At 33.6% G+C, this 27,419-nt stretch overlaps 1 protein-coding gene across 4 annotated transcripts; it reads left to right on the top strand.

The window, feature by feature from the left end:
* Positions 1-26,865, top strand: LOC102577910 (deetiolated 1-like protein). Of its 4 annotated transcripts, none has more exons than XM_015304166.1 (11): positions 1-439; positions 2,440-2,867; positions 2,975-3,203; positions 4,062-4,199; positions 15,868-15,936; positions 16,105-16,161; positions 16,908-16,988; positions 17,069-17,233; positions 17,763-17,845; positions 26,218-26,317; positions 26,421-26,865. In XM_015304166.1, the coding sequence occupies exons 1-10, from the start codon at positions 368-370 to the stop codon at positions 26,297-26,299; spliced, it is 1,404 nt and encodes a 467-aa protein (XP_015159652.1). In that variant the 5' UTR covers positions 1-367; the 3' UTR covers positions 26,300-26,317; positions 26,421-26,865.
* Positions 26,866-27,419: the final 554 nt, after the last annotated feature.

Below are 27,419 nucleotides of genomic sequence, written 5' to 3' on the forward strand. Positions count from 1 at the left end.
TTGGAAAGTAGATGTATATTAATTTTGGTAGTGGAATTTATCCACTCACCCTCAACTTTTGGCCTTTCCCGAGTGTTACCGAACAACACACCTTAGCAGCACGCTTCCATCTTTTTAAACACCCTTTACTTGTTGCCACCGCTGTAGCTTACCCCATTTCTGCCGCTCCAAATGTTGCCTGCCCAATCTTTGCCAACGACTAAACCCAGCTCCTCCCTTTTAGACTTCATCGATCCTAATTGAGGTTCCTTTTTCAATCAATTATTTAATTCAGTCCTACTGCTACTGAGAATCTCTCGGTTTTGTATGATTCACAATTTTAATGCTGCTGAAAGCAATTATATAAAAGCTGAAACGATTTGCACTGATGTTCAAAAGCAACAATGTTACCGCCAGGCTTTTTGAGCGCCAGATTTGCACCCCTGCTCCTGGCACCAGCGTATGTCTCTTCTTTTCATCGCTGTTGTTTTATTTATCTTTACTGTGAACTTCATTCAACAGCTCAACCCTTTATGTTGTCACTTTTTTCTTATGAAATACTTATGCTCTTTGTTGACTAAATTGCGATTTTGTTAACCTTTTCACTAGTGGGTGATTTTGTCTCCGCAAACCGTGTGCTGTATTATTACCTTAAATTGCGAAAATTTCTTTTTCTGCCATATAGGGGAGAAAAACATTCCCCTCACTTATGGGCAGGGGTGGGACCACATGGAGATGTATAGATGTTCCAGCACCATAGTCTCAAATTCTGATGTATTTATAATGTCGTTAGTATTATGATATATTTTTTAGCGAGCAGCCATGGCTACAAAGTTGTTGGGTGCATTAGCTGAAAGCAAGACGAAGTCTCACAAACACTTTAAGGAGGGATCAATACCAAGCTTTTCCATTTAAATTCATCGCAGGCCGGCATTAATAATAAGTACTAGCAGTTTTATATATCCTCAACATGCATTAAAAAGATCTCTAATAGAATTATAGAACTCCTAGAAAACATATGACGTAAAGTATATGTATTAACAAGACTAAAACATATAATTAAAAAAACTATACTGTAATTCCAAATAAGGTGAAGTCCATTAGTTGGATCCTCGATACCATAAATGATCTGTTTGGGTTCCATAATATTTCCTTACTTCGTACATAGGGACTAATGCATATTCCCAACTAATTGGAATAACATATATAGATTTTATTCCTCCATGACGCCCTATCTTTCGCTAAATCTACATGGACTCAGAGATTGCAGGTCTTTTGAGTAATTCTTTTCATATAAATTTAGGTCTACCTCATCCCAGTTTAACACATTTAACTCATCATGATTTCACACCGATACAATGGTGCATTTGAGGTCGAAGCAAGACATGACCAAATGTCCAAGTCATCTCAACCGACCTTATCTCATTTTATCTTTAATGTGTACTAGTTGCACCTCCTTGCAACATGGTCCATTTTAATTTTGTTTGATCTCGTATGACCGCATGTCCATCCTAACCTCCGCATCTCCACAACCCTCATCTTATGGATGTGTTGAACCCTTTAGCAGCTCAACCTCCACCTCATATAACATTTATGATCTTATAACTGTTCTATTAAAATTACTTTTCACTTTGGTAGGCATCCTTGTATCCCTTACACCCATTAACACTTCCCCATCAACCATCTGATTTTTATTTCATTTCAACCATCCAACACTAATTTTTAAACTTTGCGAACTGCCAATTGAGCTACAAAGCCTAATCGCGATGTTTTATTTTTTTCTTTTGTATTATCTATGATCTCTCACACCAAATTTGGCTGCCATGTTTCCTTTGTTCTTTTCCTTCTTATTCATGCTGATTATTTTTCTCTTTCCTTTGTTCCTTTTACTTTTTTCCCCTTTCTTTTGCTCATCATGTACCATCCACTGAACTCCTTCTTAGTGTGAATAGCAAACTTACAAAGTCGGGTTCTTTTTCTTTTTAAAAGGAGAAAAGGCAACGATCTCCCATGGTTAGTATGGTTTTTTTCTCTCTGCTGCAGCTGCAACCACAGTTTGCTTTTCTTTTTTCACACATGACTTCCAAGTCTTGGGTCTGTCTTCAATGCTTATTGGCAAAACTCATCCTCCTTTACGTTCAAACTATTACTTCATATCACTTATTTTAATCAACTCATAGACATTGTTGTCAATCTTTGGGGATATAAAAATATGGTGAAAATGTTGTCATCAAACTTTGTCCAACATGTTGCATTGATACTATATGTCTCCAACTCTTATAGACAAATAACATGGTCCAAAAGATAATTTCTAAGGTACAACATTTTCTAAAAGAATCAATTTTCTCCATACCAAATACATCTGTCTTTTTCTTCGGATTGTCCATGGTATAATTGATCAGATTTGGCATCTTTGATGCATACAATGGTTGCCTAAGAATGGTGGTGCACCCTTTGCAGATCCATCGTGCCAGAAGATTTTATGAGAACATTGTACCAAGTTATACCATATACGATGTTGAATGTCCCGACCATTCATTTCGCAAGTTCACGGATGATGGTCTATATCTTGTAAGTTTCAGCCGAAATCATCAGGATCTGGTTGTTTATAGACCAACATGGTTGACATTTTCCTGCAAAGAAGAAGATTGTGATACTCATGATCTTCCTTTGAAAGCTAGAAAGTTTGAGAGCTTCTTCACGCAGTTGTACAGTGTTTCTCTTGCTTCTAGTGGGGAACTTATATGCAAAGATTTCTTTCTCTATATGGAGAGCAACCAATTTGGACTCTTTGCAACTTCAACTGCACAAATTCATGATGCACCTCCTACTGGAGGGGCAATTCAGGGAGTTCCTTCTGTTGAGAAAATAACTTTCCACCTTTTGAGGTGTGTAATCAGTCTCAACTATAAATTTCGTGAGAACTTAACATGGATGTTTTGGTCTCTGAAGTTATCGTGGTTGCTTTTGTTGTGGTTTGGTTTCATTAACTTAGGTTGGAGGATGGAGCTATACTTGACGAGAGGGTTTTTCACAATGATTATGTTAATTTGGCACATAGCATTGGTGCTTTCTTGTATGATGATTTGCTTGCTATAGTGTCTCTTCGTTATCAAAGAATACACATCCTTCAGATCAGAGATTCTGGAGATCTTGTTGATGTACGAGCAATTGGGGAATTCTGCCGTGAAGATGATGAACTTTTTCTCAATTCCAATTCCCAGGTAACTATGAATGCTCTTTAAGGGAGTCGGGGTTCAATTTTATCCCATTCTCATTATTTTTTTTGAGAATGGTAAGGTTGTATAAATGAAGCACAAGATTGTGCTAAAAATTGCATAAAATTCAGTTCCTTAACAATTACTGTAGTAATCTGAGAAAATCTGTCATCCTATCAACTGTATTAACATTTTCTAGTCTACAAAACCCAAAAAGGAAATACATCTATACTTTAGAGTATGAATGTTTTCATATTTGCTTTCAGAACATCATTTCTTTGACTTAAAAGTACCAGAATTTATTCAGTGTGAAATTGAAGTGAAATAGAGAAAAGTTCCTTTTCATGTTACTTTCCTGATATAAAAGAGTGGAACACTTAAAAATGAGCCAGTTGAAGAGAAATGGAAGGAAGTCCACTAAGTTATAGTTCACTGAAGGACTAACCAAAAGGCGATTGTGTTTTCTTTGTCTTTTTTGTTTAAATGTTCACATCTTTGGTATAACCTAGAAATTGGACTTCCATCGTCTCTCCACAGTGACTCCCACCAATATATCTGTCCTGTCATTCCTTATAAAAAAAGATATCCGTCTTTTCATTACATCAAAGTGGTCTAAAAGATCTTGTTTGTTGTTCTTTAAAGCTTTTGAGCGTTCCTTTTTAGGCAACCTAAATCCATTCATTACTCACCATGTGGAAAGAATTCTGAAGAATATATATTTGATTTTGCCCATTTCTCTCTTCATATTTTATTTATTTTGGGTTGGGGTAGGTGAGCAGGAGGATGGAAATTTTGTTTCTCTCTTATCTGAAATTGATAAGGGTGTTGTGCATAATAATCTCTTACAGTAGCCTATTGCATCAGGTGCTTGTAAATCATGTTGGAAATGGTTTTCATCATAGTCTGCCTGAATCGGAAACTTCTTTCCTGAGCGGTATAAAGCAACGGCTGCTTTCATTTATATTTCGAGGTATATGGAATGAAGAAACTGACCAAACCATGGTTAGTAAGAGAATATTGATTTCCATATGTGTTAAGAGTTTTAGTATGTTGTTTGCTTGATTGCTTATGTAATTTATTATGTCATCAAAGCTGCAAATCATAGATTATTCTGATTGAAGCTTGAGGTTATTTTACTAATCTATCTTATACTGATTTTGACCCCATACATATGGAGGCACACAACTTTTGGTTTTATATTTGCCTTTTGGGGATGTTTCTCTTTTGTGGATGAAAATTTATTTGGTAGTTCTGATAAACTGGAATCATATTATAACCGTAATCATCACTTGTTTCGAATTTTACAGTATCTAATTGCTAATAATAGAATATCAGATTGAAAGCTCATTTCAGAGGAGAACAATGTTTCTTAAGTAGAGTTGGACTGCTAAATAGGAATGAGTTCGTATTTTGATGCCTCTAACCTAAAATACAATTGATCAAGGATATTTTTTGAAAAACAAACCTGCTAGAAAAATGCAATTCGTCAAGCATAACTCTTTCTGGATCATGTGTCCATCTATTTTGTGGAACCTCGATCAATAGGAGAGTGTTCTCTCATGTTATAAATAATTTATGAAAACCATTGTGAAATGGACGTCTTAGTGCTCTATCATGTTATAATAGTTTAAGAAGATCATGTGAAATGAGTGTTTTATTTGTGGAGAGCAAGAAGAAACTGCCAATCATCTTTTCATGTACAGCAAAATGAAAAGTGAAGTTGATATACACGTTTTTGTGTTTCGGATGGAACAGGTTATCCTTGGTTCAATTGCTATTATATCTGTATGGGGGATGATTTAGTTTGTGAGGTAGTAAAAAACTGTGACGGCCCAGATCCAACTGGAAAGGTATTACCACTGCGTCTCAACTTTTGGGCCTAGTCTCCTTGGTCTTTAACCCAAAAGGCACCTTGACAGTTGAATCTTGAACTCACCCCTATATGGTCCCCAATTTTTCCCTGCTATTCCAATGTGGAATTTGCTTAAGGTAAGCTTCACAATGAACCCACCTTGGATTTTAATCGCTTGCAGTTCGTGGCTGTTACACTTAACCCCCTTAGGTTCTCATACTACTTGTAGCGGTCCAAGCCTAACTGTCAAGGTATTCTTCGCTGCGGCTCAAACTTTGTGCCTCACAGTTGTGTCCCTTTCAATTTTAACCCAAAAGACACCTCAAGAGTTGAATTCCTGGTTCCACTGTGTATGGACCTTAACGTTTCCCTCCTATTTCGATATTGGATTTCCCTAAGGCACTTCAATCCTCAATTGGTAGCGGTTCTTGGGCTATCACACTAAAATGTTGCACCCTGTAAATATTGGATAACTTTTGACACACTTCAATGCTTTGTAGTTCAGTTTTATTAGGTTAAGCTGTTGGGAATAATGGAGCTGTTGTAACTGATGTTGAAATAATGTGATGCATATCTAGAACCTAGTTAAAGTTGGTTGGAATGAACCTTTGAGTTATTTACCTCAAGTGTAGTCCTTTCATTTTATACAATTTGAGAAATGTAAGTAGGGAGCTAGTTGGTTGACTTTGCACAACAGTTAAATCGTAGTTTTGACGGTGGATTGAAGGCAAAAAAGAATGGCGCTTTATACAAAGATTGGCTTTGGAATATGCCTGAAGGCTTGCAATACTAATAAGGGACTTTATACGGTGACTTTTAAGTAAAATATTGCTGAAATATTCATCTATGAATCTGCAACATATTAAAAGGAACATTACTTGGTGAGAAAGTTTCAAAAGGTACAAGGTTTTGTATGACAGTTTTTGTTTGAATACCCAGCTGAATTTGCTTGGTTTTTGATCAGGTATGTGTAAAAATTGTGATCAATTAGGCTAGAGTGTTTTGCTGATATGTAGTGGCTGAAATGCAGAGCTTATAATCTGCCATGTTTTCAGGAAAACCTTCGAAAATTGATATGAATTACTCAAAAGTAGTGAAGGGACAAAACATGTCTTTTTTTTCCAATAGCAACAGTGCAATAGTGATGATATGGGAACCAAGCTGATTTCTTTGGGTTGTCTTGGCTGAAATATTTGACTGTTAATGAAAACTTTCCCAGATTACTGAGTTGTTTTTTTATTGTTCTTGCACCCTAGTTTTGTTTTCCTTAATTTTTCCCTAAAAGTCAGAAATCCAAATCCTTTTTCTCTTTTGATCGACTTGATTCATCCTTCCATTTTAATTGATTCTGTCTTAAAAATTCATAATGTTCAAAACTTTCTCTTATCCTTCTATTGAAAAATCAAAAGTGGATTCTTAGTCACTTAGAATGCATTAGTGGTGAACTGCCATAGTTAATACTTAATAGATTGAACTTTATAGGACAAGGCTGAAAAGCTCTGATTATAAAGTAGCACGTTTTAGTAGTGAAGAAAATGGACCTTAGGTCGAATACAGCCTCAAAAGTTAACTTATGAGGTGGGCAATGTTCACAACCATATAGAGTCCAAATCCCTCATCCATAATTGATGTGTGAATACTAACACCCCCTTTCACTCAGGCTTGCAACGTGAGCATGGTCAATGTAATATGGGGCCCAACATTAGGAAAGTCAAGACATGAGATGATTTTGGCTTGATACCATTTAAAGAAAATGAACTTGGGCCTAACTTAACCTCAAAAGTCAACTCATAAATTGAGGATTGCACAAGGCCATAAAAAGAGTCCAAATTCCTCATCCAGAATTGTTTGTTTCACTGATAATTATCCAAAATATACTTGAATTTACTTAATGAAAGATCGTTATAAGTTGTTTTCTATATTCAATAACTTTTGTGCTAAAATACAAAATCAATTTGGTGTTTTTATTTGTTCTTTCTATAGTGATAATGCCTTAGAGTACTTATTCGCCCAGTTTAACTCTATTTTTAGATATTTGAATTATTTTTAGCCGAATCCCCGCACCCATATCCATATATGGATTCATGTCCCCAAATCTTAAAATTTAGATCATAGAGGATCCGACCTCTAAATCCGCACCCATATCGGACACCTGCACCCGAGTCGAGCAACTTCGGTTATTTCACAACGAAAGTATTTGGTAAACATTCTTGAGACAGGGCCTTGACCCATAACAATTAGTACTTCTATAGATCTGAATGCTCAACTCTTGTGAGGACAAACGGAGCCTCTTAGTGATCCTGTGGGCGACTGATTGGTACATTGAATTATCTCACATTGACTAGATCTGACATTCCCTTTCCTGTGAGTGTCATAAGTCAGATTATAGGTTCTCCCATGATTGTCATTGAGATGCAGTTGTTTGCATTTTGTGATATATAAAATGAGCCGCAGTTAAAGGACTATTATTCTAGGATCGAAGTCATGAATAAATTGTTGGATATAAAAATACTGCTTTGGAAGGTAACCTTTTGATATATGTTCTACGTTTACATATTTTCATTTAATAGGATGAAATTGGTGTGTTGGAAGAAACAAAATGTGGTTGCTCGATTTGGTGTAGAAGCAAAATATCGAGCAATGGCTATAGGAACTCGTGAGCTAGTTTGAATCAAACAGTTGTTCAAAGAATTAAACTTAAGAGATAGTCGGATGAAAGTTGTGCGATAATCAACCAACCCTTCATATTGCATCAAATCACTATTGCAAGAATGAAACACATTGAAATTGATTGTCACTTTGTTAGAGAAAATATACTCTCAGGAGATGGTACAAAATTTGTGAAGTCAAATGATCAATTTGCAAATATTTCTACTACGCCCCTCAGTTTTTTTGGTATTAGTTACATATGTGACAAGCTTCCTACATATGACTTATATGCATCAACTTGATGGAGAGTGTTAGATAGTAAGTGTATATAATCTATGCTTAGTGTCCCACATTGGAAAATACATATTTAGATTGTGTGAAGTGTATATAAATAGGGCTCAATGTAAGAGACTTACGTTATGCATTATAATAATTTTCTCTTGATCCTTATTTTCTCACGAGAACCTTTGGGTAAAGGTTTAGGGACCATAATATGTGGTTGTATGTCAACCATGTTTTAAAGCTTTGTGGATATTATGTGTATATAGTGAAATGTGATTGGATATTCAACATGCTACAAACTCTGAATATACAACTAAGAAGTGATTAAATACTCATAGCTTCGTGACTCCATTTGGGTTCTTAGAGTCCCTTGTTTGGTGTTGATGGATCACTTCCTTTTCAAGGAGAGATAATGCTTGTAAGATATTTTGGGTTGATACTACTTCACGCCTCTCAAAAAAAGAAGGCAACTATGTTTGAGTTAAACTTGAAGATGGTAGTAACTTTGATACCAATTGCAACAATTAAGGCTCAATAGTCAAGGTATTGCCTACTTTGCCTCAACCTTTAGGGGCCTCACAGTTTGTCTTCTTGGGTTTTAGTTTGAAAGGTGCCTCAATGGGTAAATCTTGAGCTTTCTCTTTTTATGACCCCAAACATTTATCTCCCATGCTAACGAGGGGATTTGCATAAGCATGCTTTCCTACATACTGTCTTTCGAGTTCAACCACTAGTGGTTCATGTGTTGATAACTCACCCTTCTGGGGTCTCGCTTAAGTTTTCCCCACCATCGTGCTAGAGGAAGTGTTGGTTATGACACCACATGTAGCGGCCAGGTGCAATCGCCAAAATATTGTTTGCTCTTGCCCATCCTGTGGATCCTCATGGTTTTGTCCCCATGGCTTAACTCAAAAGTTCTTGTAGTTGAATTTGGAATTTGCCTAAGGCAAGCTTCACAACAAACCTCTTTTCAAGTTCAATTACCAATGATTTGTAGGCTATTGCATTGAGGTTGGGTGGTAACAAACAATACCTTGACAATTAGGTATGTGGGCTGTTACATTCACCTCCTTACGGACTTGGTGTTCTCGATTAGGTTTTCCCTACCACCATTGTACAAGAGGAGGTAGTAGTCTACTATCAGTCATCACTACATGACCTAACTACAAAAGCATTGTAGGCTCTGACTCAACCTTTGGGGCTTCACACTTTTATTCTCTTGGGATCCGGAATTGTGACTCAAATCTGAAATATTTCTTGAAAGTATCTTACCTATGCTTAGGGAAGTTCAAATATGAAATTTCATCGAAAATGTAGTTCAAATTGACCTTGAAATCCTCAATTTATCAAACTTTAACTTTATTGGGAAAATCCCAAGTTTTCAAGCCTGTACGCGGTTAATCGGCTGAAAATAATTGATAAATCATTAATTTTATGCTAAAATCAGTTTACCCATAACATAAGGATCCTAAATATGAATTTTTCATCAAAGCCTAAGTTCAAGTCGACAAAATCCCAATTCTTCCCCAAGAAATTCACGGATAAGGAAAGAAAATCAGATGAAGAAATCATGAGAGATTGTCAAAATGAGGATGGGATCAGATACTAACCCCCATATTAAATCGAGAAGAATGCCGCAAGAATCACTCCATTCTAACCTCCAGAACTCCCAATATGATCAGAACTCTAAACTTTTTTCGCATCTCGTCTACTGGATAAAATCAGACCAAAAGCTTTGGGACCCTACATCTAGACCGAAAACCATATTTCGGAGCTAATAACTATTTGAATTCCATTCTGAGCTTGCTATCACCAAATGCTGACTTTGGTCAACTATCTTATGCTTTCAACTTTCAAACCACAAATACTCTTCTAAAACTCATCTAAATACCTCAGGACTTGAGCCAATAGTCCTATTAACCCAATAAGTCACGTTCTGAAGCTGATGGAACTGACATAATTCCATTCCCACACTCAGAATTCCAAATGTTGACTAAAGTCAACCATTTCAACTTAGAATTTTCAAAACTCAAAAACTTTCAAAAATTTCAATTTTTTGATCCTGTTTCAAATTTAACTTCATAAACTGATCAAACATGACTCGGGGATACTATCGGGAGGGGTAAAACAATAATTTTCACAAAAATTCCAAAAATGACCTTTAGAGTCATTACAATATACATGAAAGGATGTTGTCAAGGAACATCAAAGTGATAAAGCCTATGAAGTTGTTGATTCAAGATGAATTTGTTCTTGCTGCAAAATCTTCAAAATGATGGAAGCTGACTTTTTTCCAAATCGACTTCACCTCGCACCTCTCTTGGAAGTTGCTGGAAAGACTCAAACCAAGTGACATTGTTACTCTGCAGTCTATAATTAGACCGTAAATCTGTTGGTTTGTCCCGTTTCTATAGCAATGGGTAATCTTGATCTCAAGGAGTTCATACTAACTTAAGGTCTGTTTGGAAAACTACCTGGTAATTGGAATTGGTGTAATTACTAGGGTAGTAATTACATACCTAGTAGTTACACAACCTAGTAATTACACGGACCTGTTTGTTTGCCACAGTGTGATTACAATGTAATTACAAGTGTACTGTTTGATTGAACAAGAGTAATTATAAGGTTGTATTGAATTTTAAAAATAAAAAAAAATTATTTAAAATTTATATTAGACAAATAAGAACCTTTATAAATGATATTAAATTGAATTTTTAAGATATATCTTGTCTTTTAAAATATATTAATTAATAAACATATGTTCTTAACTAATATTATAAAAATAATTGGTTTATATTTGTTGAAGTGTGTGACCATCTCATCTAAAAGCTTAAGCTTTTAGAGAGAGCACACTTTTATTATTTAATTCCTCACATGTGGGCCTGATTCTTTTTCATAGGCCAAGAACGTGAAAATTCTTTTTTTTGATTTGGATGACAGTGAGATTCGATCTCAGGACCTCTGCTTGCTTTGATACCATGTTGAAGCGTGCGACCATCTCATCTAAAAGCTTAAGCTTTTAGAGAGCTTTTATTATTTGATTATATTCTCAACAATATTTTTCAATTTTGTATATTTTAATTAAATTAATCACAAAAACTAAAAGTACAAAATTTCTAACATCATGAAATGCATGTTCGGCAAAAAGATTAATATTATAAATATAATGTCATAAAGTTATAAAACATTTGACAAAAAAGTAATCTATCAAGTCTAACTTTTAAAAATAGCTTGCGATGTTAAATATCGAGTTAATACTCCTAATACAAATGAAATTGAAAATATAACATAAGCTCTAAATTCAAAACAAAAAAATTAACATAATACTCTTATGTCAAATTTCAACAGAACATACATAAATATGATTTAAAATGAAAAGAAAACATAAGTCCATAACTTTATTCAATAATGAATTCTACTTTAATTTAAAAATTAGAATACTAACAAAATTATACTAATGAATTTTTTTTAGATAATACGAAAAATTGTAAGGAATCACATGAAGGTTGGGAATGAGAAGGAAGTGAAATATAAAAAATATAAATTGCTAGAAAACATTAGAATAATAAAATTAAAAAGAATTTAAAATAATAAAAATAAAAAATACATTGAAACGAAAAAAATAAAAATAGAAATAAAAGGAATAAATTAAAAAGTAAACAAAATTGTAATTACACCATGTAATTACCAGCAATTCACAACCTCCCCATGTGAATTGGAGAGTGTAATTACTCCCGGTCAATTACATTTAATTACCTGCTGACCAGGTAATTACATGGCCAACCAAACAGGGTAAACAATGTAATTACACCAATTACACCAAATCCAATTTAATTACACCAATTACACCAAATCCAATTACCAGGGTGGCTTTCCAAACAGGCCCTTAATGTCTCTGATGTCATCTTGCACCCTCCATGGAATTTTGGTATCCTTGGTTAGCCAGTTAATCAGTAGTAGAGTCACTCTCAATTTCCAGTTTCCTGATTCCTTTGTTAATATACACTTCTCTCCTTTAAACACAATTTGTGAACTATTAGCAAGTGTAACTGTAGAGAGGTTTAGGGAAAGAACAAGATTAGAGAAAAAAATTCTTATCACCAGAAACAAGGTCAGATGTACCATAACCAAGTATCTATAACAAGCTGGTGAAGGCTTGATTAGCCAAGTAAATGAATTACCAGTTTGTGAGGTGCTAAATGGAAGTGACTACTATTTTGAATCTTCATTGCTGGTAATCATTGTAATTTGACTCGGTAAAATTTATGGAATAGGTCAGTTGGCTTTCTATATATCCACCGATCTAGCCACATAAGTCGCAGGGTAGTTGTTAGGTGGAGGGTCGATTATGTAGTTTTCATCAAAGTTTCTGGAGTATGGCCTGGCTTGTTACAGTGGTTGTATAAGGATTCAAGCATTTACTTTTCCCTTTTTGATAGCTATATTGTACATTTAACGTATCTACATCTTCATTAGTATCAATTGTATGTGAAGAGATATGCAATAACCGGACTGGGAGGTCTTAGAACCATGGGACTTGCCCAGATCTGATTTCTTATCAAGCCAAAATCAGGTGACTAAGTCGGTGATGACTGTAGCTTTTTCTTTGAGTACAATTTACTTGGCTCTGATACCATATTGGAGATATGGAACAGAATGAGAAGAAATTGGAAAGTTTGATTGGGAGTTTGATAGTAATTACAAGAGTATACAATTTGGTAAGTTAACACTTATAAAATCAAACAAATCTCTGATTAAATCCTTTCGCTAAAGCAACCTTAATTATTGTAAATCTTGTACTTTCTTAACATAGACCAAATGCTTATGTCTTAGAATTCTACTAGAAATGTGGAGTACCAATTAACGAAGATTTCATGAACACCATCAATTATTTTATTAGCAAGAAAAGCTTGATAGAAGCTTCTTTTTTCTTTTTTGGATAATATATATTGATAGAAGTTTCAGTATTTCATTTGTATGCATTGATTCATTAGAATTGATACATAAGAATTTGGAGATTTTTGGCCCATCAATTTGGTTTGGAGAGCATGTAATATCATACCTAAGCTATTGATCGGAAGATTAAGAAGCAAGGCAATATCTGGGATACAAATCCCTTTTATGAAAATAACACAAATTATTGATGCAGTTTATAGTGCTAATGCCGGAGAAAAGAGGCACACCAGCTTTACTATATAAACTAGAATTGGAGAAGACCTGTGTCATTTTTTGTTTCAATCTGATGAGAGATTTTATCTTTCGCGAAAAAATGGATAAATTGGGTAAAGCTATACATTTCCACTGCCCAATTCTGTGCACTTATTAATGGGAACCATGAAGTTTTCTGCTTCATAAGAATAGTCTTAAATAGGTTGTTCTGTATCCCGTTTTTCTGTTCCAGTACTAGTGAATATGCCCATGCTTTGCGTGGTCTTAAAATACCTGTTAGACTTAATGAAATAATATTTTCCTAATATCAGAATATTAGAAAGCCTTCTAGTCCAAATAGATTATTTTATTTAACAAATAGCATTGCATTTTATTCATCTCCAATAATTATCTTTTAATAATAACTAATAAATCGATTAGAATTCAGGTTTTAATCCTTTTTGCTGTTAACATCAAGATATATTTTTTCCTCTAATTTTTCGTCACTCAACAATTTTAGTCTTCTAGAGCTACTTAGGTTTTTGTGTATTCTGTCAAAGTGAAACTATATTTTTATTTTTCTTAAGAAACATCTTCAAAAAGAAAAGAATCTCTCAAGAAAAGCTTATCTTTATATGGGCATATTTGTAATAAATTTTAAAACATGATTTTTCCTTTGTGCAATTAGTATACATATACAAGTATTTACCATTTTTTGCCTTCAACAGAGTTGCATATTAATGTTTTCGTAATTTTCTCATTTTATTAATTCTAAAAAAAGTAAAAGGCGAACAATAACTACAAGAAAACAACATAAAAGGGGTGGGGGTGTGGGAAGCATACTGAATCCATCAATTTCAAATTTTAAACAGAAAATTGTATGATCATTGTTTCTCTGTCATTAAGAAAGTGATAAAGGAAGAAAGAGAAAAAAAACTAAAGATATAGGGAAAGGAAAATGAAAACAAAGACAAATTTATGCAGAGCAAAGACCAAATTATCATGCTCTAGAATTTTCACTATGGAAAACATCATCCACGTCATAAATAATATTCTTCTTCCAAAACACATCCCGTTTCCCCCTCTTCTTGACTAAATTGTTTTCAGTATCTGTGAATTATTTGAATCAAAATTTATCGAGTTACTTTTTGTGTTTTTTTATCAAGGTATGTTTAATGGTGCGGAAAAATTGAGAGGAAAAGGATCATAATTTGTTCAGATGAATGTAGAATGCATATATAATAAAAATCTTTAAATTAAGCCGATAAGCTAAATTTATCCTATCTTGCATTTAGATTAAATATAGGGAAATGAGTCAAATATGCTCCTGAACTATGCGAGACGGAGCAAATTGGGCAGGAGCAGATTTGCCCTACGTTAATAGTTGGGGGTCAAATATGGCCCCGCTATTACTAAAATAGGCTAAATTTTCCCTTGTTTTCTAGTTGTGGAAGTTTAGCACCCGCTGATGTCACATGTCCTGCAATCAAGGATTAACTTTTTTAAACGGAGGGTAAATTTGAACTTCGCAAAGTTCAAGGGCAAATTTGACCCTTCTCTCTTTATCCTCCCCTCTCCCCACTACTACATCTTTTGCCAATCAACATTTATGTCTTCTTCCTTCCTCCTTTGAATCCTATACAACTGCATTAAAATAGTATTCTGTGTTGCATTCAGTTGTTTAGCGCATTCCCTCCAAGTGCCTGCGATGTGGGTGACGGGGAGAGATAAAGATCAGGGTAAGAAAAGATGGTTGTGGAGAGAGGCAAGAAAGTAAGAAAAATGGGTGATTTGTTGTAGAGGTAGTGGCAGGGATGGAGAAAGGAGGAACCAAAAGAAATTTTAAAACTCAAAATTAGGGTTAAGGTTCAAATTTTCCCCTAAATGATGCGAAAGGATCAAATTTGGCCTTTGTTTTTTAAAAATAATCCTTAATTGTGCAACACGTGGCGTTACCAGGTGCTAAGCTTCCTCCTTTTTTTTTAAAGCAACAATTTTAGCCTATTTTAGTCATGGTGAGGGTATATTTGACCCTAATTACAAACACAGGACAAAAATGTTCCAATTCGCATAGTTCAGGATTCAATTCTTGCTTTAGTACAAAAATAAATTAGCATATTTCATCTTGAGAACTATAAGTTGCCCACTGAATAATTCATGATTTTACCTTGTTTCTTTGCTAGGTTAACATGGCAATAAAACTTATCCATCTAGGATAGTAAACAGATCTGATTCATACATTACCAAACTCCTTTCTAAGGTAGAAAAGTTTGTATGCAAACTTTCCCCCAAGGCCTAGCTCAAGTGGCAAAAGGTGGAGGATTTGTGACTTAAGTCACAGGTTCAAGCCCCACACCATGCAAAGCGAAGCCCGGTATTTAAGTGGAGAAGGGTAGAGGGGCGGGCCCATTATCCACCGAGTTTAGAAGGCTGTGATTGGTCCAAAGGGCGGGTCACAGACGGATTTCTCGGTTATCAAAAAAAAAAAAGTTTTTATGCAAACTTTCTACAAACTTTCAAGCACAACCCTATATAGGTATATGGATCAATGGACAATATCAACTCGATAACAATACTTCTACTTCTAGGGACAAAGGTGATGGTTAGAAAGAAAGGTGTTACAAGAATGATAACTGTCAATTAGAAAGCTAAATTGTAAGTCAGGTTGTGCACACTTTTAGGACTGCAAGAAGGTTAAGACAATCTCGTTTCCTGACTCTGGTTTTTCTTTTTAATCAGCGAGTGCAGTGCCTGAAGAAGAAGTTTTACTTCCACTTTCAAGATTACATTGACTTGATTATCTGGAAGGTAGCGCTTTAACTTCAGTTTTCGTATTTTTTATGACCCAGATGCTCTGCCTTCCAGAAAAAACTGGACATATTCAGTTGCATCTGGTACCTACTGTACATTTCCAGGGCATGATTCATTTTCCGAATCATTGAACATCTTGCTACTTCTTGACTGCAATATGAGCAGGTGCAATTTTTGGACCGACATCACCTGTTGATCAAGTTTGGCAGTGTTGATGGTGGGGTGAGATTTCCTGTTTTGCTCTATGATTTTTGTATTGTGGTCTGATCATTTATTCTAATCGTCCATTACGTGATTCTGGTGAGTTCACTTGATATAAGAACCTTGTGGAAACAATAAGTGTGATGTTTGAATGGTACCCCAAAAATAAAAGGAAGAATTGGGGTTCAAAGTTGTTAATATGATGATTCTTTTTAAAAAAAATGATACAAGAGCAGTATCCGACTTCTTTGTTGCATAACTCTTATCTTAAAACGCATGGCACTAAGTCATTTAACTTGTCTCAGTGGGTATAGCTTGACCAGTAGTTATAGAGTAGGTGCATCAAACTCTTTGGATATTTGCTTTATGTTGTAGTACATACATATTGCTGGTCTGGATCATTATATTTTACCTGTATTAAATCAATTAATATTATTACGGTTTAGCGTAGATGAGTTTGTAATTGAAACCCCTTTTTCTCATTCAATAAGAGGAGCTACTTTTGAGTTCAACTGTAACTATATATATAAGATCATCTTGCCCTCTAAATTTGTTTAGAGTTTCTTTTTGATTCAAGCCAATATAAGTTGTCACGACAACATATTACCAAAGTTCTAATCCAATTAATGTTGCACAGCCGTATATAGAATCTGTTTATTTCTGTTATTTTGGTGGCGTGATGTCTCTTGTACTATTTTGTTTGAATCTTTTGTGCTCTATGGGAATAGCCTGACACCCATGCATGCTGAATATTGTTGAATCTGCAGGTATCTCGAAATGCTGACAGCCATCCTTCTTTTTTTGCTGTTTACAATATGGAGACTACTGAAATTGTTGCATTTTATCAGGTATATCTGAGGCTTAATGCAAGTGTTGTACTTCCTGTCATGCAATGTCTATCAGCATTAACTGTTTTTGTATCCTTCAGAACTCAGCCGATGATCTTTATTTCTTGTTCGAGCTGTTCAGCGACCATTTTCATGTTTCATCCAAAAGTTCATTACATATGAACTTTATGTCCTCACACTCAAACAACATCCACGCCCTCGAGCAACTAAGGTGTACAAAGAATAAAGCAACCAATTTCTCTCAAGTAATGTTCTCCCTCTGTGAATCTTCTAGAGCTTCTTCCTTAGCTGAGCTTTGTTCTTTCCTTTTTGTTTTGTTTTTTATTTTTCTTTTAGCTCTTTGTCTGATATTTTGGTTTGGGCTCGGGGCTTAAACACCTCTTGTGCTTTTTGTATTTTTCTTTAATAAAGAGTTTAGACCCACTTTGATTAAAAATAAAATAAAATGTTCTCCTGAACTGACAAGTTTTGAAGTGCTTAGGTGGCATTTTTTTTTGATTTAGCTTATCTTATAAAAATAATTTTTACAGAAAGTGATAAAAAAAAAATTTGAATAACTTTTTCAATTTTCCTAATTTTATTTTCAACCAAACACTACTGGGGAAGAGTTTTCAATTTTTATTTCATATTTTGATTTCGTAAATTTTATCGCACCTGTTTTTGAAAGAAACATGACCTAAGTTCTTTTGCTATATCTCATTTGTATTTTCTTAGTATGAGGAGTGCGATAGCTTTTGTGCTTTGAAACTGATGCCATGTTGTTTCCAAATGCAGTTTGTTAAGAAGATGATGGCTTCCTTGCCTTTTAGTTGTCAGTCTCAGAGTCCTTCCCCATATTTTGACCAATCTCTCTTCAGGTTTGATGAGAAGGTCTGCTTCTAGAATTCAATCTATATTTATTATGCAAAAGTTATATAGGAAATCCATAACTGGAGCTAAAATCATGACATAGTTCATTTGAATCTCTGACGTGATGACCAGCTGAATGAATTGCATGAATGAAATCCTTCCCTCTTTTTGTTGGGTTGGGGGTGTATTCTAGTGTTTGAACTTGTTAGGTCGATTGCTGAACCTTATATTACTTTGATGCGTTGGCCTTTCCCTATATCTGGATCAATCAGAAGAGTTAGTGGCTAACAGTCTTTGATAGAACCCATCAAGGTTCTTTTTGTTCACCATTTCTATGTCAACCCCTGATGCATGCAGATTTTCTGTTTCTCGGAAGGTTATGCATAATACATAACGAATGAACTGTTTATAGTGCATCCATTGCCTGATAAAACTATCTTTTCCAGCAAAAATATATCTTTTCCTTATGTTCATTTATAGCAGAAACTCCTGAATCTAGAGCTTATGATGGTCTTAGCAGTTTTAGTATTAGAAAAAGACTTGGTAGGCATACGTGCCAAATGTTCCTTGAGTACGTGGAAATTGGCTAAGCATTTATCTTCTTCTTAGTTCAAGTTAGAGACATTCAAAATTTAAGACTGAGATGCTACTGGGCAATTTAAAAATTCTTTATTAGTTATCAACACTTGTTCCTGAAAATGATAGCAATCATCGCCATGTGTGGGGGATTAAACGGAATTGCATTATTCAAACAACTTTTATGATATGCAATGTGCATGTATTGCGTGGTAAAAGAATTTCTTTTTTTTCTATGTATTGAACATGGTGAAGTAAGCTACTCCAAAGTGGAGGTAGAAAGTAGTTCTTTAGCTAGGCATGGAGCAAGGTTGTCAAGTTTAACCTACAAAAGTGTAACATTCCCATCTTGAACGTGTTCAATGAGGGATATATTCATTGATGGGTTAATTTGGGCATAACCAAAATTAACCTGACCAACAGTTTGGATCAGGGTAACCCAAATTAATCCTTCAGAAAATCAGGAAGAGTTTGTTTCTGTTTGTATTTTTGGGTTTGGCATGGTTGGTTGTTTCTCTATACTTCCACATACGTTCTCTGTGTAAAGGAAAGAAAACAAGCTCTCCTCTTTTAAGCAAATGAACTTTTTTATTTTGTTTGGTCGGTATATTTATCCCCCCCCCCCCCTCTTAAATTCTCTCTACAGTTTTACACACAGCAATGTGTAAGTAATAGTCCTCTTTGGCTTAGTTTGGCAAGTATTTTTCTTTCTCTTCACTTTTCATGCCTCTATATAAAAAAAAGAAAAGAAAAGAAAATGTTTCTCCTTTGGTTGTTGAGTGAATTCTCACTTTACGCTTATAATGCTTTCTCCCTACTGTGGAAAGTGCAGCTTTTTTCTTTGGGTTAAAGGGTATGTATCTCGTAGTACCTCCATACACACTTCCATATGAAGAGAATTTTCTTTAGATTTGGTGGGTATAGTTCCCTCGACCCTTTTACATGTGAACTCTCTCTTCTTTTCTCTTTAATTTGGTTTTGTATGAATTTCTCTTTATTATTACCCACTTCCTCTATATAGAAAAAAACTTTTGGTTTTGGTGTGTAATATCCTCTGTCAATTTGATCATTCCCTCTATCAAGGAAAAAAAATCTTTTTATTTTATGAAGGGAAAAGGGCCAAAAGCCCAAAAGTGCTCAACTATGAAAAATAGAACAATTTTGCCCTCCATTTGAATTTCATCCTTAATATGCCCTTATCATTGGTGAACTGACTCAGATTTGCTCCTCAACTATTGGAAACAGAACTAATTGCTGTCCGTTTAAATTTGGTCCTAAATTTGCCCTTATCGCGGATGAACTTGCTTCAATTTGCCTATCAAAATTAACAGACGTTAAATATTTTAATTTTCTCTCATTTAAAACAATTAAAACATATTATATTTAAGTACAAGTTAACAAAAAATAATATTATATTTATTAAAAAATAGAATGCCACCTTGAAAGATAATAATCTTAATACTTAAATGTTCTTGTAAAAACAATTGCTCAAAGAAATTATACAAACCGTAAAAAGTTGGGTTACATCTAATTTCTCATCATATTTCTTTCTTCCCCCCATTAAAAAAAATCTTTTCCCTCATGATGTTTAATAAATTAAAATACAACACATTCAGCAAATCGGGCATCTTAAAGAGAAAATAAATAATCTTCAATATCCCAATATCGAATTGAAAATTCTTAAAGATGTGAGATATAACTTAAAGTAAATGAAGAAATTGGAAGGAGTTGTGTACACTTCACAACTTTTTGATCGTGCTGAAGAAATTGCAATTGTGTATCAATTTTATATTTGGTGAACTAAACTTATGTGTATGATCGCAATTGTGACCAAGAAATAATGATCTTCGAAGAGAAAATTATTAGTCATCCGTTGAGGAAAAAGGAATGTTTGGGGAAATATTGCCCATCCCTTTTTATGTGTATTTATTAAGAAAATATAACTTCTACATATTCGTTTTTCTTTTCCTTTACTCTTTTGTTCTTCCTCTCTTCATTTTAGAAAATAGAAGTCAAATAAACCGTTGACTTAAATGAAATGGTTGATTGAAAAAATGTGAATTCTTTAGTTTTGAGAGGCAAATTTGAGTGACTTCTTTAACGTTAAAAGCATATTTGAGACCGAATCCAAACGGAGGGTAAAATTGTTCTATTTATTTAGGGCACAATTCAAATGGAGGACAAAGTTATTCTATTATGAATAGTTGGTAGGCATGTTTGGTCCTTTTTCCTTTTATGAATACTATCACTATTTACACATCCATACATTTTTCTCCATTGTGGAAAAGAAAGTTCTTTTTGGTTTAGGGGATATCCAACAAACTTTGGAAGACAAACAACTGATGAAAGGTTTTTGACTTGATCGCGTTAGGTTACGTCCTATGATAACCGAGCCCTTATTGACCCAATAAACATTAGTTAGTTGGGTCATTGATGCAAATGATCGGGTGTCAAGCCGAGCTTCAACGAGCCCAACCGACTCGATCAGTCGAGCTTAGCCTGAGTCAACTCTTCAATGTTTAGTTCTATAAACTACTATGTCATTAAAAAACTATTAAATTTATAACAAATTGGTTAATTAAGAAAAATAAGTATTAGGGGTCGTTTGATAGGGTGTATAAGAATAGTGTTGAGTAGAGTGTATTAGTAATGTTGGTATTAGTTATGTTGACATTATGTTGCGATTATTTCTTATGCCTGGTTTGGTTTGGTGTATTAAAATACGAGAAAAGACATAAAGTGACACCTGAAGTTATTCTGAATTTTCAAAAAGACACCTAAACTATGCAAGCGTCCTATTACCCCATAAACAATCTTGAATTGATATTATTACATCATTTTTTGTCCACTTGGCATGAAGAGTGTATGCACTCTCTTAAAGAGCGTGAACAAACTAAAAAAACGAATATAATTTTATTTTTACAAGTATTTTGCTATAAAATATATTTTCATGTTTTTCTTATTATTTTAACTTTTTCTCATTATTTTTTTCTTTTTCTTTCTTCCTTTTTCAAAAATTCATTGTCATCTTTATTGTAGCTTCTCACTTTCAATGTCACTTTTTACCACAACTCCACCTCCCTTTTTTACTACTATTAGTTTAACTCTCTTCAATTTTAAAATTATATCTAAATATTTTATTACATTTCGAATAATTTGATAAACCCATTAGATTTCAAGATGATTATTAGGTATTATTTAGGTTTTTTTATCCAAATTTCAATTGAACATTTTCAATTTTCAGAGAATTCTGATTCTTTCAAAATTATCATTTCTAGTTTTGAAGTTGTATGAAAGAATATATTATTTTATTCAGAGTTTTAATTCGAGTTAAAGATTTGTATTTCAGTTTCATGAATTTTATTCAGTTTTTAAGCTTTGTATGCTTGAGTTAGTATTCGGCTTGTAGTCAGCCAGGATGAGGGTTCGCTTGGGGGCCAGCAATGGTTCTTGAGTGCCGGCCACATCCAGGGTGTAGGCTCGGGTCGTGACAACACTTGACTTTCAAAAGTGATGTCGAGGTAAGTCATTTGAATATGATAAATTTCAAAGCATGACAATGAACTTCTAATGAAAGGAATAATTATGAAGCACGTATATATGTTTATGGTCAATTCCTTGAAGAGAATGTGACTTGTGGTAAGTATCATGAAAAGTGGGTCATTCTTGAAAATGAATGTGTCAAGAGATAATGAAAATTATAAATGACATACTCGTGTATGATTTAATAAATACCACAACTCACCCCTATGGGGGGTTAGAGAGAAATAAAAAAAATTATTTTGGTATAAATGATCATTGCTTAAGTACTTTTAGTACATCACAACTATTATGGTATGTTTTAGTATGAACTATCGAAAGGGCACAAAAGAATGAAATAATTTCTTGCCATAAAATTGTCATTGGTTATGTATCTTTGTTCATCAAAAAAAAATTCCAGATATTAAATAAAAGGGAGGAGATACTAATGAGAAAAGCAATTCAAGAAACAAGTTTTGCTTGTAATGATTTTGACCATGACAATAATGATATAAATTTCTCTTTGAAAGAGATGTCAGCACACAAACAGTGTTATGAAATATGTGGTAGTATCCATTATTAAATGTGAGATTTGGTGAGCTAATGTGCTACTACCCAAAGATATAAAATTGCTCATGATATTGGAATTGTAGTAAGTCTCGAAAGAAACTTTTTATGTTTCAAAGAAATAGTCAAAGAAATAAATATTGAGACTACAAAATATGGAAAGATTTAAGATCTTCATATTAATACAATCAAAGTGGGTTATAAATATTTACGTGAAAGATTACCCATATTTGCATCCTGTTTGTGGTAACTAAATATGGGCATGATGATGGAATCACATGCAAAATAAACTACAAGTTTATTGAAATAAGAGAAAAGACATAAAGTGACTCCTGAAGTTGTTCCGAATTTTTAAAAGACACATAAACTATGCAAGCGTCCTATTACCCCCCTAAACAATCCTGGACTGATATTATTACATCATTTTTTGTCCACCTGGCATGAAGAGTGTATGCACTCTCTTAAAGAGCGTGAACAAACTAAAAAAATGATATAATTATATTTTTACAAGTATTTTGCTATAAAATATATTTTCTTGTTTTTCTTATTATTTTAACTTTTTCTCCTTATTTTTTTTCTTTTTCTTTCTTCCTTCTTCTTCAAAAATTCATTGTCATCTTCATTGTAGCTTCTCACTTTCAATGTCACTTTTTATAACAACTCTACCTCCCATTTTTACTACTATTAGTTTAACTCTCTTCAATTTTAAAATTATATCTAAATATTTTATTGCATTTCGAACAATTTGATAAACCGATTAGATTTGAAGATGATTAGTAGGTATTATTTAGTTTTTTTATCCAAATTTCAATCAAACCTTTTCAATTTTCGGAGAATCCTGATTCTTTCAAAATTATCATTTCTAGTTTTGAAGTTATATGAAAATGAGATAAATTAATTGATGATACCTTCAAAATTTGATTTTCTTAGAAAAATAATTAATTTTGTTATCAATAACTCAACAAAGTATATAAAATAGTATAATTTCGGAAAGAAAGGAATTTGACGAAGAAGAAGGAGAAGAAAAAAGAAAGAAAACGGAGGGATGGGTAGCTTGAAAGTAGGGGTGGAAGATGAAGTAGAATTTAAAATGAAATTAAAATTAAAGTAATAAAATTAAAATAAGTCAAAAAGTAAGAGAGAGAAATAAAGAAAAACTTAAAATGAAAAAAAATTATATTTCAAATTAAATTAACACGTGTCACACAATTATTGATGTCTAATAACACTTGTCATTTAAAATCTGGAATTGATCGAAAAATGATGTAATAATATATGTTCGGAATTGTTTAGGGGGGTAATAGGATGCCCGCATAGTTAAGGTGTCTTTTTGAAAAATTCGGGACAACTTCAGGTGTCACTTTATGTCTTTTCTCTTAAAATAACATGCATTGCATGATATCTGAAAAATAATTATTTGTTTACAAAAACACCCTTCACAAATATGGTGGGAAGGATGTGGGAACACTCGGGGCAATTGTGTCTTTAACTATGCTAATGCATTCACTAAAAATCCCCACAAAAGACATAGATTCCCCCTTGAACTTGTCCCGAAAAGTCAGTTACACGTTTAAACTATCATGGTGACCTATTAGACACCTTAACTATTCAAAAGTGAATTTATTACCACCGTGAGACGTGTAACACCACTCTCACATTATATGGTGTATTATACTCGCTGCCACAGCAGCGCTACCTCAGCGTTGTGTCATAAATTATAATTTTTTGTTTTCTTTTCTTTATTAATTGACTTTTCTTTTGTTAACTATATTTTACTCTAACTAATCCCTAATTAATTGTTTTAATTCTCTAATTATTATATCTTCTTCATCACTAATCCCACCCATTTTCAATTCTCATTTCATCGGAAAATCATATCCAGCCCCACCTTTACTATTGATTTTGTTCTTCTACCACCACTATATCACCTTCACTTCTTCTTCTTCTTTGTCACCCAACACCAAATATCACCACCACCACCATTATCAATATTGATTTTTTCTTCTTCACCACCTTCAGTTATCTCTTTTAATGTTTGTCACCCGCCACCCATCACCCATCACCACCAAACCCATAAAATTGCTATTACCACCAAACCCAAAAATTGATCAACAACCAAAAATTCTTTAACAAAGTAAAAAAAAAAATGAAAAAGATAGAAACAATCGATCAAAAATTTTCTAGATAAAATACAATTATTCACTAACAAATCTATGAGAATTAACCTAATTGCGAATCAGAAAAAAATTGTGCTTTAAGATTGTGATAAAAAATAAAGAAGTATGATGAAAATAAAGAATGAAGAAGAAGAGGACAATGGGGTGGGGTTTGAAGAAGAGGTGTGGGGGGTAGGGGTGGAAAAGAGGATTCTAACTTTTTTTTTTTTACTTTAATTTCAAACTGACGCGCCTATTTTTTAATTTTGTTTTATTTTTTTCCACGTCAGTTTTAGGGGGTAAGAAAATTTACTTTTGAATAGTATAGGTATGTAATAGGTCACTATGATAGTTTAAGCGTGTAACTGACTTTTCGGGACAAGTTCAAGGGGAAATTTATGTCTTTTCCCTACCATGGTTCGTCATCTATTAGTTATACATAGCATAATGCCAAAAAGATGTAAAAAAAAAAAGGTATTAGTAATACATAAAGCTAATGTATTATTTTCTTTTATAATGCATCCTTCCAAATGACCCCGTAGTATAATTTGGTGATTGCATTCAAGTGTGATTGAATTATATGTATTATTAGTCTAAGTTAGACCTTAAATTTAAATGAAGGTAACTTAATATCAAACATAGTATAGAATACTCAGAAAAAAAAAATCAACAATAAATTCAAGAAATATGTACAATATTAATTTTCTTTAATTTTTGAGTTCTGAAACTTAAAATATTAATAGCATTTTTCACCGCCCATAATTTTTTTTTAGTAATGATGTATATAAAAAAATAATTACATTAAATTTATTAAAGGAGTACAAAATAAATTTGTTAATAGTAAATAATAATAATTGAATTAACATCTTGCTAACTTGACTTAGATTAATGGATGAATTTTAGTTTTAAAGCATGATCAAAACAAGCCAACCAAGCCGGCTCAACCTAGACCTAGTTTTAATAGAGACTAGCTTAATTTTCACCAAAACTGAGCTGAACTAAATACAGGTGAGAAAAGCCGAGTCAAGCTCCAAGACGTCTCAGCTCGTTTCCCAGGGATGAATATGTTTTTACTTGCCAAAATTGGGTTCAACGTTCCATTTGACAACCTAGTCTGGGTTGAGAGAGTTATCCTTAGTGGATGAACATTTCATCTTATATCTAACAATAAACCGAATCATCTAGGCTTATTTTCTGCAACAGTGGATGATATTTGGTAATTTTTGAGGAAGCTGATAGGAGGGTATTTTTTCTTTCTTTGCAAATTTCAGATCTAACTGCAGATATATTAATATTGCAACCATGTTGACAATGCTGAGAATAATTTCCAATTAGATTACAGTTAGTCCTTCATGTACAATCTTTGTTTAGTATCATTCTGATACTTCAGAAACTTTTCAGAGCGTGCTATTTCTTTGCAGCAGTTTATTGGATCTACTCAGCCCTCTCTCATCTACACCGCAATGTGTAGTTTTTGCTTAATTGCAATTTATAAGTGTTAATTCTATATATAAGTTTGGAAATTTTCTCGTTATAAATTCCTGATTAGCCTTCTTTTGCAGCTTATTTCAGCTATTGACCGACATAGACAGTCTACTGACCATCCAATCAAATTCATTTCTAGAAGACAACCCAATATCCTGAAATTCAAAATGAAGCCAGGTACTAACTTTTTGTTTAGAATTGTTGACATGCTTCATCTTCTGGTGGTAAAACTTGGCTTGTTTTCTTATGCTGCTTAGTCTTAATGTACATCTACTATCAGGACCCGAAGCTGGCAGCACGGATGGGCGAACTAAGAAGATCTGTTCCTTCCTCTTCCACCCAATATTACCCCTTGCACTTTCTGTTCAACAAACCTTGTTTCTGCAGGCATCAGTTGTAAATATCCATTTTCGTTGATAATGTAAAAACTTTTTTATATGTTACCTATTTGTTTATAAATTTCGCTAATAACCTCTAGATTGAAATCAACCTAGAAATCACAAATTGATTATAACAGACCTGGAGATGCTAGTCTCTTCGACTCCTACATTTTCTTTGCTACAAGCATCAAACAAATGCTTGATAGAGTGCCAAGAGGGTTAGTATGGTCATAAGGATTTGTTCTTCTGTAAGTTGTTTGTTACAGCTTCTCTTCTATTATTGATGTACATTCAGATATTTATTTGTGAGGTAGAAAACTGATGAAGACCCCTTTTTGGTTGTCTGAATACTGTAGACTATGGTACACAAAATTCTTTTACCCGTTTCGGCTGCGTTAACTGCTTTTTGTTGGAATGTTCAAGTCAGAAGAAAGAAGATGACATAATTAGATTTGCCAGTCATTGTATTTCTAATTATGTGTCCAACATTCCTTTTGTTTTCAATTAGAAAAGCAATATGATGACACTAGAACAAAATTGGATAAAGCAAATTAATGCAGAATTTTTGGCAGGAATTAGGAGTGGAAAATGATTGGGTCGAGTCGAATATGAGTCTTATTGAAAATGAGTTAAACAAAAATAGATAAAATACTCTACTTGACTCATATTTTAAATGAGTAAAAATGAGTTATCAAATGGATAATATGGGTCAATATGGATACCCATATTATTATAGAGATCATGTTAGAAGCTTCAAAAGCAAATTCTCTTATCCACTCTTCATCATCCCCGTGGCCTCACCCCACAAAAAAAACTTTCTAAATTTTTTTTTTTTTAAAATTTAAATATTCTATAACCCCATCCTTGTTTTGGCCCCCAACCAATCTCTCTACCCGCCC

Source organism: Solanum tuberosum, unplaced genomic scaffold, assembly GCF_000226075.1.
Source record: "Solanum tuberosum cultivar DM 1-3 516 R44 unplaced genomic scaffold, SolTub_3.0 scf00501, whole genome shotgun sequence".
NCBI classification, from domain to species: Eukaryota; Viridiplantae; Streptophyta; class Magnoliopsida; order Solanales; family Solanaceae; genus Solanum; species Solanum tuberosum.

Coding starts and splice junctions, on each gene's coding strand:
- LOC102577910 (XM_006364813.2), top strand. CDS start 368: ATGTTCAAAAGCAACAATGTTACCGCCAGGCTTTTTGAGCGCCAGATT. Junction 440..2,439: donor CCCCTGCTCCTGGCACCAGC/GTATGTCTCTTC, acceptor CACCCTTTGCAG/ATCCATCGTGCCAGAAGATT. Junction 16,162..16,907: donor TTGGCAGTGTTGATGGTGGG/GTGAGATTTCCT, acceptor TTGAATCTGCAG/GTATCTCGAAATGCTGACAG.